Here is a 15,661-nt window from a genome sequence, read left to right as displayed (position 1 = left end):
AGGTGTCAAGTTTCTCGTCTTTTCACAGGTTGCACCTTTTTCTCATAATATTACTACTTTATTTGCATAATGTTACGACTTTATTCTCGTAAAATTAAGATTTTATTCTCATAATATTTTGACTATTCTCGAAATATTAAAAAAATGTTCTCTTCAGTTTGGCCCATACACTATTGTACCTCACAAATACTAAATTAGTCCAGGAAATAATCGCCAGATGAATCGGAATCAAGTTAACAGATCTCAAATCAGAATTGTATAATGACTTTATTTATTTATTTGTTTGTTTGTTTTTATGTATTATTTGGGTTGATTTGGATCAAGTCCTTTAGGGAAACCTACCCAAAAGTAACCAGCAGGAGTCACACCACCTCTGCTTTAATGATGGGGGTGAAGAAGCGGAAGTGAGGAGCCGGAGCAGAGCAGGAAACTTTTTTTTTTTTTTTGGAGAACTTGGAGTCAGTCGGCTGTTTCAAACCCGAAGCTGCGCGATGAAAAGTTGAAGTGTTTTTCTTTTTTTTAAAAAAAAAAAGCGGCAGCGGAGTCACACACAGAAGAGTTTTGACGGACTCATTCACGCTGTTGGTTCGGTCGCGATGGGACTCCCCACTCTGGAGTTCAGTGACTCCTTCCTGGACAGTCCGGACTTCAGAGAGCGGATCAAATGCCATGAGATAGAACTGGAACGCACCAACAAGTTCATCAAAGAGCTCATCAAGGATGGCAACATGCTCATCACTGCGCTCAAGAGTAAGTGTCCGCGCGTGTCTTCCCACTCCACTCCCACGACAACTGTAGTCACACCTGAAACCCACTGGGCGACCTGTAATTAGAGGATGCTGTGGTTTAATTCCACTCTGTGTGAGTGTGTGACATTGTCAATCACTGCTGAATAAAGCTGTGGTCTCACATTGAGAGACACTCGTGTCTACTTTAACTCCACAGGGGCAAACCAGTCTTGAGTGATTATTGGGAGCTTGTTGTTGTTGTAATTCCAGCACATTTCTTGGTTGCCCTGTATTTTTCCCTGCCTCCTGGCTACACTACAGGCTCAGGCTTGTCTAGCAGCACAGTCAGAGCTGCTGCTGTAAATGACTTTACTCTGCTCCACTACCTGCTCTTAAAGCCACATGTGGAAACCATTAAGATTTCAAGAGTGAAATTGCGTGATGTGAAAATAATTGAGTCACTAAAGTTATAAAATTGTGAAATAAAAGTGGTTTAAGTTGTGCTGTGTGTGTGGGATCGAAGGGAAACTTGTTTGCGAGGCCTGAGGGAGAAAAGCTGAATATTTTGGTTGAAGCCAAGTCGTAACATCGTTTGATTTTTGGTGTCTCATGAAGTCACAAGGATTGGGAACGCTTTTATATATATTAAGATTAAGATTAATTGAATATTATTTGATATATTCATTTAGCAGAATAACTTAATTGTGATATTATTAGACCTTTTTTTTGTTTTTGTTCAGTTTGATACCAAAATACTCCTTTTCAAATTAGGGACGGCATGATACCACTTCTTTTTGTGTCCGATATCACAAACAAGATTATGTACAGATATCAGTCTGATACCTTTTTAAACTATGAAGCTGTTTACAACAGATTTTTCCAGCCAGCGAGTATCAGATTGGCTCATTGCAGGATGTTATCATTAATGATAGAATAGAATAGCGGTAAATTGTATAACATGAAAAAGATTTGCTTGATTTCCACCCGTGGTGCATCTCTCTCAGTTTGAGCTACACTGTTGAATGGAAATGACCTTCAAAGTCATTTGCTGTGAGTTTATATATGGTGATGCACATATTATTATATTATATTATTTTCAGTTCACTGCTTCTCTACAATTATGGATACATACTTTACTGCATGATTCACTGTTTTTGTACTTATGACTCAGACAGTTTGACCCAAGTCCTGATTGTCTGGACTTGTGAGTTGATTTTAGGGCTTGATGATTTTGAATGAATATCTAATTGCGATGATTTTTGATCATCTTCTCATTTTTATTAAAAAGAAAAAAAACATATTTAACATGATTACTGTGGGATATTTGTGCAGATCTGTGGGACGAAGATGTTCGCTTCTGTCTGGAGAATAAGACGTGCATGGATCAAGACAATAATTCATCCAAAATGATAGCCTGTATTGCGATTTCGCTAAAATTTCCTGACTTGATTTGATCATGAGCACTGATGACATGGACTTTTTTGTGTTAACTGCAGTTGAACTCAAAAGTTGAAGATGAGAACTCAAACAAACAAAGTGAAGGACAATAAACCAGTTGACCAAGTTCACCGGTCACTCTCCGACCAGCCCTGCCACCCCCAACCTCGCTAACCCTCCCTCACTCGTCCCCACCACCCAACTTCTGTTAGTTTTTATGCTTTAGTTATACAAAATTTGAATATTGCAATATGATGTTGTGGAGTTTTAATATAGCTGACTTATGTGCACCCTGGAAATATGGAAGTTAGACAGTTAAGTCCTAAAATGCCTGAAGAGATGCGCTGAACTGTGCAACCGGTTTTAAACTCGACTTGAACTCAAGTCGAGCTGCAACTAACAATTGTTTTCATAATTAATCTCAAAACCTTGCCGTCTGGTCTAGTGCACAAACCAAAATCTTTCAGTTTTAATGATTTCTTTGTTATATGGAGCAAAGAAACCAGAAAATATTCACTTTCAAGAAGAGCACTCAAGCTGATTAATAGATTGTCAAAATAGTTGATGATTAATTTAGTAATCGATTAATAGTCAACTAACTATTGCAGCCCTAGACTCGGGTTCAAACTCAACTACACAACACTTCTCCGCTGTTTTCTCTTGTGTTACCGCCGCACATCTAAAAGAATATCCTCTTTCTTGATGCAGTTGAATTCAAACATCTCTTACCCTCTTCTTTTATTTTTTTTGCCAGGGAAACTTTTTTTAGTCAGTGGGCAGAGCAGCACAGGTGGAGAGGAGAATCGTGCTGAATGGTTTATTCATGGTGGTGAGGTTCAGTCAGTAGCACAGTGTCAAAGGTTCAGGCAAACAGTTTAATACTAAATAAGACCTTGATGCTCCGTGTGGTGCTTTGCATATAAGAGCAAATCACAACTTTGATTGATTGAGTTTTTCATACAGGAAAACCTTCTGTTTTGAACATTTAATGTGTAAAATGTTGTAGTAAATAATCCAAGAGGTTGCGCCCAAACTCAACCAACTATAGTTTAAAAGGGATTAGTGGTTGTATTTGTCTTTTCTTTGTTGTGATTGGTAGGTCCAACCCTTACAGGAAAAACCCAGTTTCGGTTGGGGGGTGCAGGAAGCGTAGAGACGGAAGTAAATTATTGATGGTATTAAACTTTAGGACGCCACTGAGGTTTATGGCCATTTATGACCTGCCGTCAGTGGTGACATTACTGGAAGACCTTCACTGGACTCCTTTTTTTTTTAATAGTAATCATCTCGTTTCATCACCAAATAGTATGTTGTAATTTATGCCTTTTCCTGTGTGAATAAGGCATGTTGAGCCAAGCTTGACTTTCATGTTAATAGATTACCTGTAAAATAGGTCAGCGGAATAATGAAAGTGTGTGTAACTCCAGAACAGTGTGTGTAGTCCACGGGAAGATGGTCAAATGTCTAGACAAGACAAGTGTTGTTATTTTTTACTACTCCAAATCAGTAATACTTTATTGATCCCTGGGGAAAATGGGGTTTTACTCCAGTTGCTCCAGCCAAGAGTAGATTTGCAATAAATAGAGAGAGAAAATGTAAGGTAGTATGTTAAAATAATGTGGTTTACACTACAATGTACACTCGCTGGTCACTTTATTAGGTACACAGGTCATGCAAAAGTTTGACACGTTGTGTGTGTGTGAGGTACTGCTTCCTTTCTATCGTTTCAAACCACTCTGGCATCAACAAGGCTCTTTCACCCAGAGGACTTGCTGCTTACTGGGTATTTTCTCTTTTTATGATCATTCTCTGTAAGTCCCAGACATGGTTGTGCATCAGAGTCCCAGGAGATCGGCATTTTCCGAGATGCCCAGACCAGCCTTTTTGGCACCAACATTCAACACCGCAACACTGCTGCTCTGTTTGAACTTCAGCAGGTCTTGAACATGTCTGCATGCCGAAAAAGCACATGATTGGCCGATTAGATAGCAGTTAAACAGGTGCACCTAATGAATGGCCTGTTTGTGTATACAGAAAGGGAATAAGACTAATGTGAAATACAGTGTACAATAGAGCAGCTGAGAAATAAATACACATTGTTGGTATATCTCAGACATATTTATAGTAGTGAACAGGCGAATGATGAATTCTAATGGCTTATGTGTTGACAAGGTTAAATAAGTCCACAGTCGGTGAGTGTCTGACACCCTGAGTGGAAGGAGATGTAATGTCTGATGACCACAGGCAGGAATGTGGTGCATTTGCTTGAATTATAGCCTGTTTCTCAAAGTACTGCTGTGCTCTGCTAGTGTGTCAATAGAGTGGGTGGGACATTGTCCAAATATTGGACAGCGTCATCCTTTTGTGGCACTGCATTCAGAGTTGTATTAAGAGATTTGGGGGTCCAGGAGAAAAGGACAGAGGGCCCTTTATCGATTCGTTTTGAGGTTTTCAACCAGTCTGTCATTGCACTCTAATGTACGTCCAATCATAAGATTTAAGGGCATTCTCACAAAATTGCTGTTGCTGCTCTCAGGCACAAAGTCCTGATTTAACGCTCCAAAGTCCGACTTCACTTCCTCAACTTCGTGGCCCGTTCAAATCCAATTTGAAAGATTAACAGAGAAACAGTGAATGGCGTAATTCAACTTTACAGCAGTTGTTGCTGAAATAAGTATGTAGTAAAAATGTTTATTTTTTTAATTATATTAATTTAGTGTGAGACAAAACAAAGGGTCATCAATATGCAAACATGATCTCAAGTGTTGTAGAAAGTTTTGCAGGTTTTCTAGAAGACATTTTCCTCTCTTGTGTCTCCGCAAACAGATGCTCACGATGACGATTGTGCTCTTACTATTTCCAAGTCCCCTAATTGTGTTCCAGGTGAAAATTAGTTCTGTCTCCAGATGCTTTTAAATAACATCGCCTTACTGTCTGTGCCATATTCTTCACACCTGTTGTCAATAACAACCACTGGCTTTTATTAATCCCTCTGCTTGGCTGCAGTTCACCCAAGGCACTAATTAATTCTGTTGCGAGTGAAGTGGGAGAAACGACAGATACAGGGGCAGATGTGGTAGAAGTTTAATGGCCAGTGTGAAAGAAGGTCAGTTTGAAACCGAAAAAAGTTAACTGCAGCATTTATAGCTTTAACTAATCTAGACATTTCACTAAAAAATGAATAAATGGCTGTGTCATTATCTGTGATCTTAGGTAGCATTCAAGGCTACTTTGTAAAGATTGGATTTTTCCAAAGGCAAAAATATGTGAAGAGCTAAAATACTTAAAGATTTGTGCCCCTGCTGAGAACCTTAAAGTAAGAAAACATTGGTATCAATTCAGCGCAGGATTTTCACAATCATTGCATTATTATCATTGCCAAAGAACCCCTTTAATCTCTGATTTTTCAGTTAAAATAATGTAACATGAGAAAATGCATGTGCTCTGGGCTACTAGCTCCAACTCCAGTGGTGAAACAGATATTGAACTGTAGCTTTAACTGTTTGGACACACATGACTTTCTACACATAATAGACCTGGAGCAGAAATAATCAGCCTATTTTCCACCACCATCATTATATATGGTGTGTATATTTAAACCAGAACACTTGTCATGTATTTTACTTGACATGTACATCCCATCTGCAGTGCTCTCACCCATCCCCTGTCAAGTACTGTTCAATATTCATGAATCATTTAGCCGTGGATTGACTGGCCGGCTCCCAAGCAAAACATGTGAGACCCGACAAAGGGCAAACCAGAAACATGTTGGCCCAGCACAAATCGAGTAAACAAAGAAAAAACGATTTCGAAATTTCGAAGAAGCCACTCAATGTTTCAAATCAGATTTTTGTGGGTCTTTAAACTTTGTATTTGAATTACGGTTGTTTGACCGCTGTGAATCATTAGGGTGTGGTGATACCACGTTCAATTGCTTTTGTTGTGTTTTCGGCTGCTGCTTCTAGAGCTGTGTGTGTTTTCACTGTGAAATGAAGATGGGTGGAAAAAGAACTAAATTGTGGCCGTTACAGTGCAAATCTTCGGCTATACTTCTTAACGAAGACAGAGGCTTCTGGTTATGCCAACACCAATCTAACTTCTGCTATGCTAGCGGACTTTATCGAGCTCTAACGCGTTAGCATTTAAGCTAGCGGACTTTATCGAGCGCTAACGCGTTAGCATTTAAGCTAGCGGACTTTATCGAGCGCTAACGCGTCAGCATTTAAGCTAGCGGACTTTATCGGTAACACGCTAGCATTTAAGCTAGCGGACTTCATCGTTGCAAACTTTCTCCAGAGTTTACACACAACAAACAGATGGATTATTTAGCGGCCGAAAGAGAGTGACAGGACATGTGAATAACTGGAGACCTTGAGACAAACAGACAACATGACGCTGCGATGAAAAGAAAGCACCCCAAACCTCTTACTAACCTCATATCTTCTTATGGGGTGAGTATGTTTGCCACCGGCCACTTGTTTCCTTTGGCTTTTGTTATCTTATGCCAAACAACACTTTTTTAGGAAGCAAACAACACTGCTCAATTTATCAAGCGCTGCTTGCTTCGTGAAAAATGTTGTTTGATAATACTGACTCAAATCTAATTCCATGAGCATACAGCTGGCCTGTGTCTGAGCTAGCATACTGAGTTTATTTGATAGGAATGACAAGCTTTATAATTATTTTCTCAAGGCTGTAGGTGATGTCAAATGTATTTTCTGTAGATCAGTTTAAAGATGTAGGCAAAAGAAAAAGAAATCAAGTGCATTGTCAAGAACTGTGACACCAGTGAACTCTTATTGTGTGCTATTTTGCTGTAGATATATTCACCAATATCAGTATGATACCAATATCAGTATGATATTGGTGAATGTGCGTTAAAGTATATGATAAAATGTTGCACTAAGGGACCATTTCTGTCACTGGTGCTGATAAGGACGCAGACTCAGACAGCCTTTTGTACTTTGTATGTGTACTTTTTTTGCTTTTGTACATTGCTTTCCCTCCTGATATTATGCAGTATAATATAATTTCAAATATTAATTCAAGGTACATTACTTTGACTTTGCAAGTGGCAACTGGGGTTTACGTCAGCCATAAGAATCATCCTGAACTACAGTGTTGAAGCCTCGAGATCCGGCACCATGTCTAGGTTTTGTAGCCAGAAGTGTATCCCTATTTCATCATACATTTTTCTCTAAATTGGAATACAACTTACAAAATTGTCATGATATTACATCAAACAGGAACTGATGACAGTAAAGTCCTCAAGAAAACTGTTAACTGATGTTATAAATCAAGGGAGAAGTTCAGTAAAAGCAAATTTTCCCATAGATATTTTTGCATCCAGTGGGGTCGCCCCCTGCTGGCCATTCAATATATCCTTCTTCTGAGTTGTCCTCAGCCAGCAAATGACAGGAGTGCGTCCACTGTTTATTTATTTATATAAATTCAAACATATATATACTGTGAATTTTATGATAAATATTTATTGATATTTAACCAGTTTACTATACAATTTAAATAAATGGAAAACAAACAAATCTGTGTGAAATGCTCATGCAGACCAATTATTATTGGCCAAACGGATTAGTTTGGCTCAAACATTTACATTTGATTTTAATATAAATCAGTGTTATCTTAACATTTTAATATACATTAGTAAAGACAGTTAAATGGAACTAAAATGTTATTTAGAAGACAGCACTTTACATCAGCCAACTGCCACCCCTCCACCCACCCAAGTCCTCCTAGGAATACTCTCAGTAATGAGCGGTTTACACTCACATGGAGGCTGTTATGATAAAAAAAACTACAGTATTTAGTAAGTCTGTAAACAGCACCTTTTTAATTGCTCCAACTGTGCCTGTGTAGTTCTGAGGTCTAAATGTCGCAGGTTGTAATTAGCGATTAGCTGTTGTTTATCTCGAGCGAGGACGTAACATGTCACAGGGATTTCACAATCACTTTCCAGCTTTGGGAACTGGCCGTGTTTGTCCAAGGACAGATGATGCTCCCAAGGCTCGGCCACAGGAAATGTCCTGTAAACATCGTTCGGGTAACCATCCCCCATCCTCCCTCAGATAGCATTTGGCTCGACATCCTTGTGTTACAGTATGTGGGTGTGTAGCTGTATGACTGTCGTGTTTGACCGCTTTTATCGGCCGGAACTCACGTGATGGAAATGACACACAGGTTTTTATCGTGTGACGTGTTTATCAAAAAAAAGCTGAGTGGAGCGATAAGAACTGTGAGGCTTGTTTTCTTTTTGTGTATTTCGATAAATAAGGATTACACATTGTATTCCTAAAAACTGCCTCTCCCCTCAGACTGTGCAGGGAAACGTGTTAGATTGCAGATTGAGGTCTGCTCCTCTGAAGTGGCCTGTCAGTCAAAGTGATTGTCACACTGAGCACATCATTCCCATGCTTACAGTTGCATGGCAATTCACGTTGGTATTTATGCCGCTGCTGCTGCCTTGGGCTGAAGAGGATAAGCCTGGCGCTGTGTGTTTCCCCTTCTTGTTCTCTTCAGCTGTGTGTGTTTATTGTTTAGTTCATGTACCGTGTGTTTACACCAGTAATCTGACTGTTGACCTTATTCTGAATGAGACGTTCCCATTATGATGATGACTGTTCACAGAGCATCGCCTGACTCAGGGCTGCAACGCTTGCACACTTTTAATTGATCATAAATCGGTTAGTTGGTGTGAAGTGTTTTTTTTTTTTCAATAATTAAAACATGCTTTCTGATTTTTTTCCAGCTTCTTGGAAGCGTGAGTATTTTCTGGTTTCTTTGTGCCGTAAAACAAAGAAATCGTCAAGACGGAATCATTTTGGTTTGTGGACAAAACAAGACATTTGAGAAACATCATTTCCAGGTTTGGGAAACTCTGACTTTGGAAAACAACAACAATAACTGCACATTTTTCATAATTTTCTGACAATTTATAACCAAACTTCTAATCAGTTAATTGATAAATTAGTCAACAGATTAATCACTAACAAAGACAATAATCAGTGGTTGAAGCCGTCATAAAAGTAGTTAAAGATATCAATAGTCCACATATCTTAATCTGATTATTACTTATTCTTCTAAGAAAACTGGTGGAAATTCACGGACGTGAACAAAAGACTGATAATTTGCATCTCAACTTTGCCCACGCAGATGCTAAATTCTGACTTTGGATGGCACATTCGAAAGTCTCCAGTGCCTGGTCCTGTGAGCTGCCAATTCTCATCACAAAGTGTTGGGACAATGGATGTTTAAATTAGCTGTGCACACACCTCCTTGTTTTGTTAATTGTCTCACTTGGAATGCGTTTCCTTGGCGGGTTGTACTCGCCTTGATTAGCACAAGGAGAACTGTATTTGTGAAAGTCCAATGCCAACGATGTCTGCAAAATGTGAAATGCTGCTTATTTTCCTTTCCTGGGTGTTGTTTTTTCTTCTCTCTTTCTTCTCTCTCTCTTTCAGAGGCAAGTTCATCTCTGTCAGAACTTGTGTCAGTTGTGTTGCCTTTGTGTCTTTTGAACGAAAATCTCTCAACCCAGTCTAAAGAGTGTAGACTCTGTGATAAATGGTGGAGGCCGGCCTGTCTGGCTGCTTTCATTCCAGCTGAATTGCAGGAGCTAATAACTGATCTTTTTTTACTTTCAGCTAAAGAATAGACTGTAACATTGCATCAGCCTCATATTAAAGGCAGTGTCTTCTATCTCTTCACTTGTCTTTGGTAATTCAGATAAGGAATAGTGAGGATATTCAAGGTGTTTCTGATAATCAAATTTGCTTCAGTTAATTAACATGAGTTGATTAAATGAATAAAAATGTTAAAATTATTATACTTTATTTAAAGTGTCATTATTGGTTTTCTGATTACCTTTACTTGAATTAGATTATACTGTGATTGGCAACAATCAGATTAAGACATGGATAGTATTTTGAATTTACTGGCTATTTGTAAACGTACATTTTAACCACATTATAGCAGAACAGTAGTACATCTTTTCATTTGATTAATCTGTCAGCTATATAACGATCACTTACTTTTTTCAATCATTAAATGTCAGATATTTTTGATACATGTCCATCAAATTAATCTTATCATCTAACTGGCTTTGTCATCACATCCATACTAAATATATTCAGTTAACTGTCCTGGTGGAGCTACGAAACAAGGAAAAAAACACCACCCCAGACTTCATTTCTGGCGCTGGAAATAGAAATGATGGTAACTATGTCAACAGTTATTATATAAGGAATGTATCACTGCACTCCTGAGGGACTGCTGTGCGTAATAGAGTGTCTTTGCTTTCATATTTTATTCAGCGTTGTGTCGCTGAAGGACTTAGCAGGTTGACCAGCAGACAGTGACAAGTGTGGAGTTCTTACATGAGGCTTTTGTTTGTGAAGTGGGGAAATGTTGGCGCCCCGGTGGTGCAAGGGCCCATCTGGTTGGCTCTCCTCAGCCAGCCTCACCTGAAGGGCTGCTCCCCTCTGTTACACTCCCTCCAAAATGGAATCAAAGTGGCACAATGCACCCCACGGTCGCATCAAAGAGATCTCTCCGTCTCTCGTAAAGATCGGCGCAGAGAGGCGCTCCCCCCTTTGAACCTTCTGAGGCTGAAATCAGCAGTGACTCGCTGCGAAGAAGAGAAGCGGCGGCTTATTATGGTGCTTCTCACAGTGTTGATGCACTCGCCGACTGCGCACCGTCTCTTGTTAAAGGATGCTTTTTGTTTTTGTTTGTTTGGTCTTTTGATTTGTACAACGGAGAGTGCCCTTAAGAAGCGAGTTGTTTGAAGCCAAGTGGAAAAGCCAAAGATGAATTCCTTTTCATACATGCATTGTCACAAAACATATATACTTGGCCTCATCAGTGTGTGTGTGTGTGTATATGTATATGTATATGTGTATATATATATATATATATACATATATATGTATGTATATATGTATGTACATATATGTATATGTATATATGTGTATATATATTATGAAAGGTTTAGTTTCTAGTTTCATGATATTTTTTTCTTTAAATTGCTCTACTTCTGCTTGATGTTGATGTACTCTGTGCCTCTTTGTGCTGTGTGACTGGTTTTTAGACAACTTCTCTCACTTATTTTGCAAGGTTTGTTTTTTTTACCACTAATGCCTGTACCAGTCAAGCAGACACGTTGTTATTCTTTGAGGATTTCTCACATCATTATGAAGTGGAGACAATTGCTGCTAATTGGAATTATCAGCCACATCTGTATTAATTGCATTTCTGAGTTAGAGAGACTTTTAAATGTTTTATCTTTTACTTAACACGAGTACTGAGTAATGCTCTGCATTAGAAATATCTGACTATATGGATGGGTTACCGTATTTATTTTTTCATAGATAAAAAGAAATTTATAAGACATATAGATGTATTTTAAAGCTGCTATTAATGAAGCTGTCACTGATCCAGTGTATAGGTAGACCAATTAATCAAGTATACTATATCGTTGCACTGCAGTGAAGACATAAAATGAACACTGAGAGACCAACCATTTTCATTTTCGTTCATTACGGTACAGTATGTGGGCCACACGGTGGTGTAGTGGTTAGCACTCTCGCCTTGCAGCGAGAAGACCCGGGTTCAAGCCCCGGTTGGAACAAGGGCCTTTCTGCATGGAGTTTGCATGTTCTCCCCGTGTGTGCGTGGGTTCTCTCCGGGTTCTCCGGCTTCCTTCCACAGTCCAAAAACATGCAATGTGGGGATTAGGTGAATTGGACACTCTAAATTGACCATAGGAGTGAGTGTGAGAGTGAATGGTTGTTTGTCTCTAGTTGTGTGTGGCCCTGCGATGGACTGGCGAACTGTCCAGGGTGTACCCCGCCTATCGCCCGATGTAGCTGAGATTGGCACAGCACCCCCCGCGACCCTCTGGTGGAGGATAAAGCGGTTAGATGATGACTGACTGACTGACGGTACAGTATGTAGTTTTTTTGCGTTCCCATAAGGAATAGTACCAAAATAACCAGCCCTGTACTCACACTTGCGTATCTTGCTTACAAGGCCATAGGGCACAGCCTACACCCCGCCTACCAAGTACAGGTGCTGTAAACCATCCCTTACAGTACCGTACTGTACCAAACTGAACGGCACCATGACGGAAACATATGTAGTGTAGTTCTATAAATGGTTGCTGACTTTTTTTTGCGTCATTTGTCATCATTAAACTTATATTTCATCATCAGATGTTGACGGCCCTGATTCGGCATCAGCCTCCCCCATAGAGAAGCCCATATTGTTTGATCTGTAATCTACAGTGTTTGCTCCGACATGGGTCTCTCACAGGTTAGTAAATGAACTCTCTATCCAATAAGGAGCCAGAGTTCATCAAGGAGGCGGCCTCCTCTGCGTGTGAAGTTAAGACAGTTTGTCTGTGAATAAATTCAAATGAAAAGACTGGATTAGACAAACGTTGGTCAAAAGTTGACATGACTGACAGCATCTGTAATTTGTTATGATTACATGTTGAGGCAGGTCTGACTGGTTGTTTTATTTTAGTGTCTCGTGCGGAGAAGCCCACATGGACTTACAAGACAGCAGTTTTTAGGAATAAATAAATAAAATGTATTTTTTCCAGGCTTTAGATGCATAAGTAGCAAGTAAGTAAGTATTCTTCATTGTGACAAACGTGTTACACAACATCAAAACTAAGGCATTATCTAAATTTACATTGTGCTACGGATTTTTCTGCAGGTCCCCAAATTATAATTAAAGCAGACGGCTGTGTCTTGTGTCTTTTGTCAGGCTTGTCAGCACAAGGAATTTGGGAGTATGTGGTTGCCCTGGAGACGAGATAAAGGGTGAAACCCAGGGGGGTTTTGCAGGGTGGTGACTGACAGCCATTGTCCTCTTTCCCACCTCACACACTGGGAGCTAACGGAGGTAGCTGCTGTGTCCAGTCTATGTCTGTGTCACAGCTCGGCTCTTTGATTAAAGCCGGCACATGGGGATGTGACTCTGTCACTTTATTCTTTTGTGAGGCTCCTTTGTGCATGTTCGCTGTGTGAAGAATCATTACTGCAAGTTAGATAGTGTTTCAGGACAGCTGCATGTAGGGTGACTTGTAATGTGTAGTGAAATTAGAAACAATACTTCAAGGTGGGTGGTATTAATGCTGTTTAGGGAAAAGGTCAAAGAGAGAAAAATGTCCCTCGTTTTCCTTGTGGTTCTCTTTCTTTTCTAATTTCAGAGCTACTCGTCCTGTAGTAAATAAGATCTTCAAATTCAGACTTTTCAAAGATATGCCTTATTCCTGTTATTGCTCTTTTCACCGCGCACACTCAAGTTTGTGTTGAGATGGGGCGAAGAAAGATAAAATGTCTGGAGAACCATGAAATCCGTCTGAAGTGTTTCTTATACATCCATCAAAGGGCATCTCTTTCTTTGACCTTTACATCTTATTTTCTTCTTTTTTGTAGCATTGGCAGTTTTTTTCTTAAATGTTATTTTAAACTCTTATTTCTTGAAATACCGCAGAAAAAATGTCTTGAGGCCAACCATTTTGATTCTCCTTCATCCATTTACTGCTGTTACTTCCTGCTGCGTCTTGTATATTTGGCAGTTATTAATTCTGACATTTGCCGTGCGCTGTGCACGCTGAAGCTCTCCCTGGAAAATGCAAAAGCACAGGGGAACCAAACAAGACAAGACAACAGTTCCCCTGATCCCATGCTGCTTCTTCACACTAATCAAACTAAGGGTGCATTCACACCATCCCTTCTAAATGGAATCGTTAGTTTAGTTAATAGTTTGTTTGCTCAGAAAGTCTGGGTCAGCACAGGGCATTGTGGGTAAACTCAACCAATATGTGCGTGTAGAACGTTCACATGAAACGATAGGTTTTGATGCAGCTCCATGTTTTGCTCTTATGAGGAGGAAACAGATGGGCAAGTTATCTTGTTCACTGTTGTCTTGTCGTCTCTTTCATTAATTCTTGATGCGGCGCCACCTCAGGCGAGGAGGGAAATACCTTATTCAAAATGTTCAGTTTGTTCAGTGTGAAAGCAAACTCGGACCGGCTGAATTTTGTAACCCCCCCAAGTCTAGCAGACTATTTGTTGTTGTCTGTCTATGTTCTGATTTATTAAGTTGTTTAAAGTTGTGTGTCAAACCCATGTAGTTTTCTTTTTTTAAATCCAGCGAGATAAAGAACAACTACATTGAACCTGACACAACATACAACAACAGAGGACATCCAGCAGTAACATTACTCTAGTACCCCAAGGGAAGGGTACCCAAAAATGGAACGGTCGGGGCTGGTTATTTTGGTACTATTCCGAATGGAAACGCAGAGCGCCAAATTGTTACACTCCAAGCAATAGTAACCATGGTTACAACAGTTGCATGCCGTGAACAGACAACACAAACTCAGCACAGTTTACTTCATTTGATTGTTCTCGTGCACCATAAACGAGCCTGTTGTTAAAGTGACTTTGTACTGTATGAGGCATTTACATGCTCTTGTTTGTTCAAAATAGCAGATTTTCATATTACTCACTCTGCACTTTAATATACCAGACTTTAATGTGGTTACATCATGGTAAAGTAATACTGCGTCAATGCCAAAGTTCTTTACAACTGGTCTCATTAAAATTTCATAAGCTTCATAACGAAGGCCCAGAGTATATAAGCACTGACATTTTAAAGTGTTAAAGCAGAGGGTGTCTGTCTCCAGTTTTTCCACTGAAACCTGAGATGCTGCTTCTTCCTTTACTGTTTACCTCAGGTTAAAAATGTATACCTTCATTTATCTTCATCTATCCTCATTCTCTTTCCATTTGTCTTGCTACTCAGCCATGTGATCCCTGTAAGTGAGGCAGTTTCTTTACCGTAATGGGTCCAAATTCTGTGCAGCGATTTCCCAAATGTAGTAAATAATGCATACACAGGATTGTTGTGGCGGGACTTCCTTGATCATTGCATGATTTCATATTCAGTCATATGTTTGTCCAGAGTAATGTACGGCTATGTCTCATGATACAGATAATATTCCCTTGAATGCTCTGAATTCATTTATGTCCTGGGCAAAGACGGCTAATGAGCACGTACTGTGACATTTTAATCATCCACAGCAAACATGCCTTTGCTTATATTAACAAAGGTCACCACTTGAATATTGTACTGTTATTGCATTCCTAAATTAGTATTATAGTGTTATTATCATCAAAAATGTAAATTCCAGGACATATATTTTCCCTATGGACAAAAAGAATGATTAATTAAACAACATATTGGCTCAGTCATCAAGCACACTGCAAGAACACTATAATAATAAAAAAAGAGATAGTGACCCTCTTGTGATTGGATGTTTAACTGTGAGTCTTTCATGACCTCAGCTGTTCCATGCCCATTTTCAAACTTGACTGTATTGAAATACCCAGCTAGATAAAAACATAACAAAATGGCAAAATGCAACGGTAAGCTTGACTGCTCAGCTATAATAATATTCAGTATAT

General features: G+C 39.4%; 1 protein-coding gene across 7 annotated transcripts in view; it reads left to right on the top strand.

Annotated features, from left to right (window-relative positions):
* Positions 1-458: 458 nt before the first annotated feature.
* Positions 459-15,661, top strand: part of LOC122773836 (rho GTPase-activating protein 42) — an 82,392-nt gene continuing 67,189 nt past the window's right edge. For all 7 annotated transcript variants that reach the window (XM_044032792.1, XM_044032791.1, XM_044032789.1 and 4 more), the window contains exon 1: positions 459-750. In XM_044032792.1, the coding sequence (XP_043888727.1) occupies positions 597-750 (154 nt within the window). In that variant the 5' untranslated portion in view covers positions 459-596. The remainder of the gene's footprint in view (positions 751-15,661) is intronic.

This window comes from Solea senegalensis, linkage group LG8 (genome assembly GCF_019176455.1).
Source record: "Solea senegalensis isolate Sse05_10M linkage group LG8, IFAPA_SoseM_1, whole genome shotgun sequence".
Classification (NCBI taxonomy): domain Eukaryota; kingdom Metazoa; phylum Chordata; class Actinopteri; order Pleuronectiformes; family Soleidae; genus Solea; species Solea senegalensis.
The sequence above is the reverse complement of the archived record's forward strand: the minus strand, read 5'-3'. Positions and strand labels throughout refer to the sequence as shown.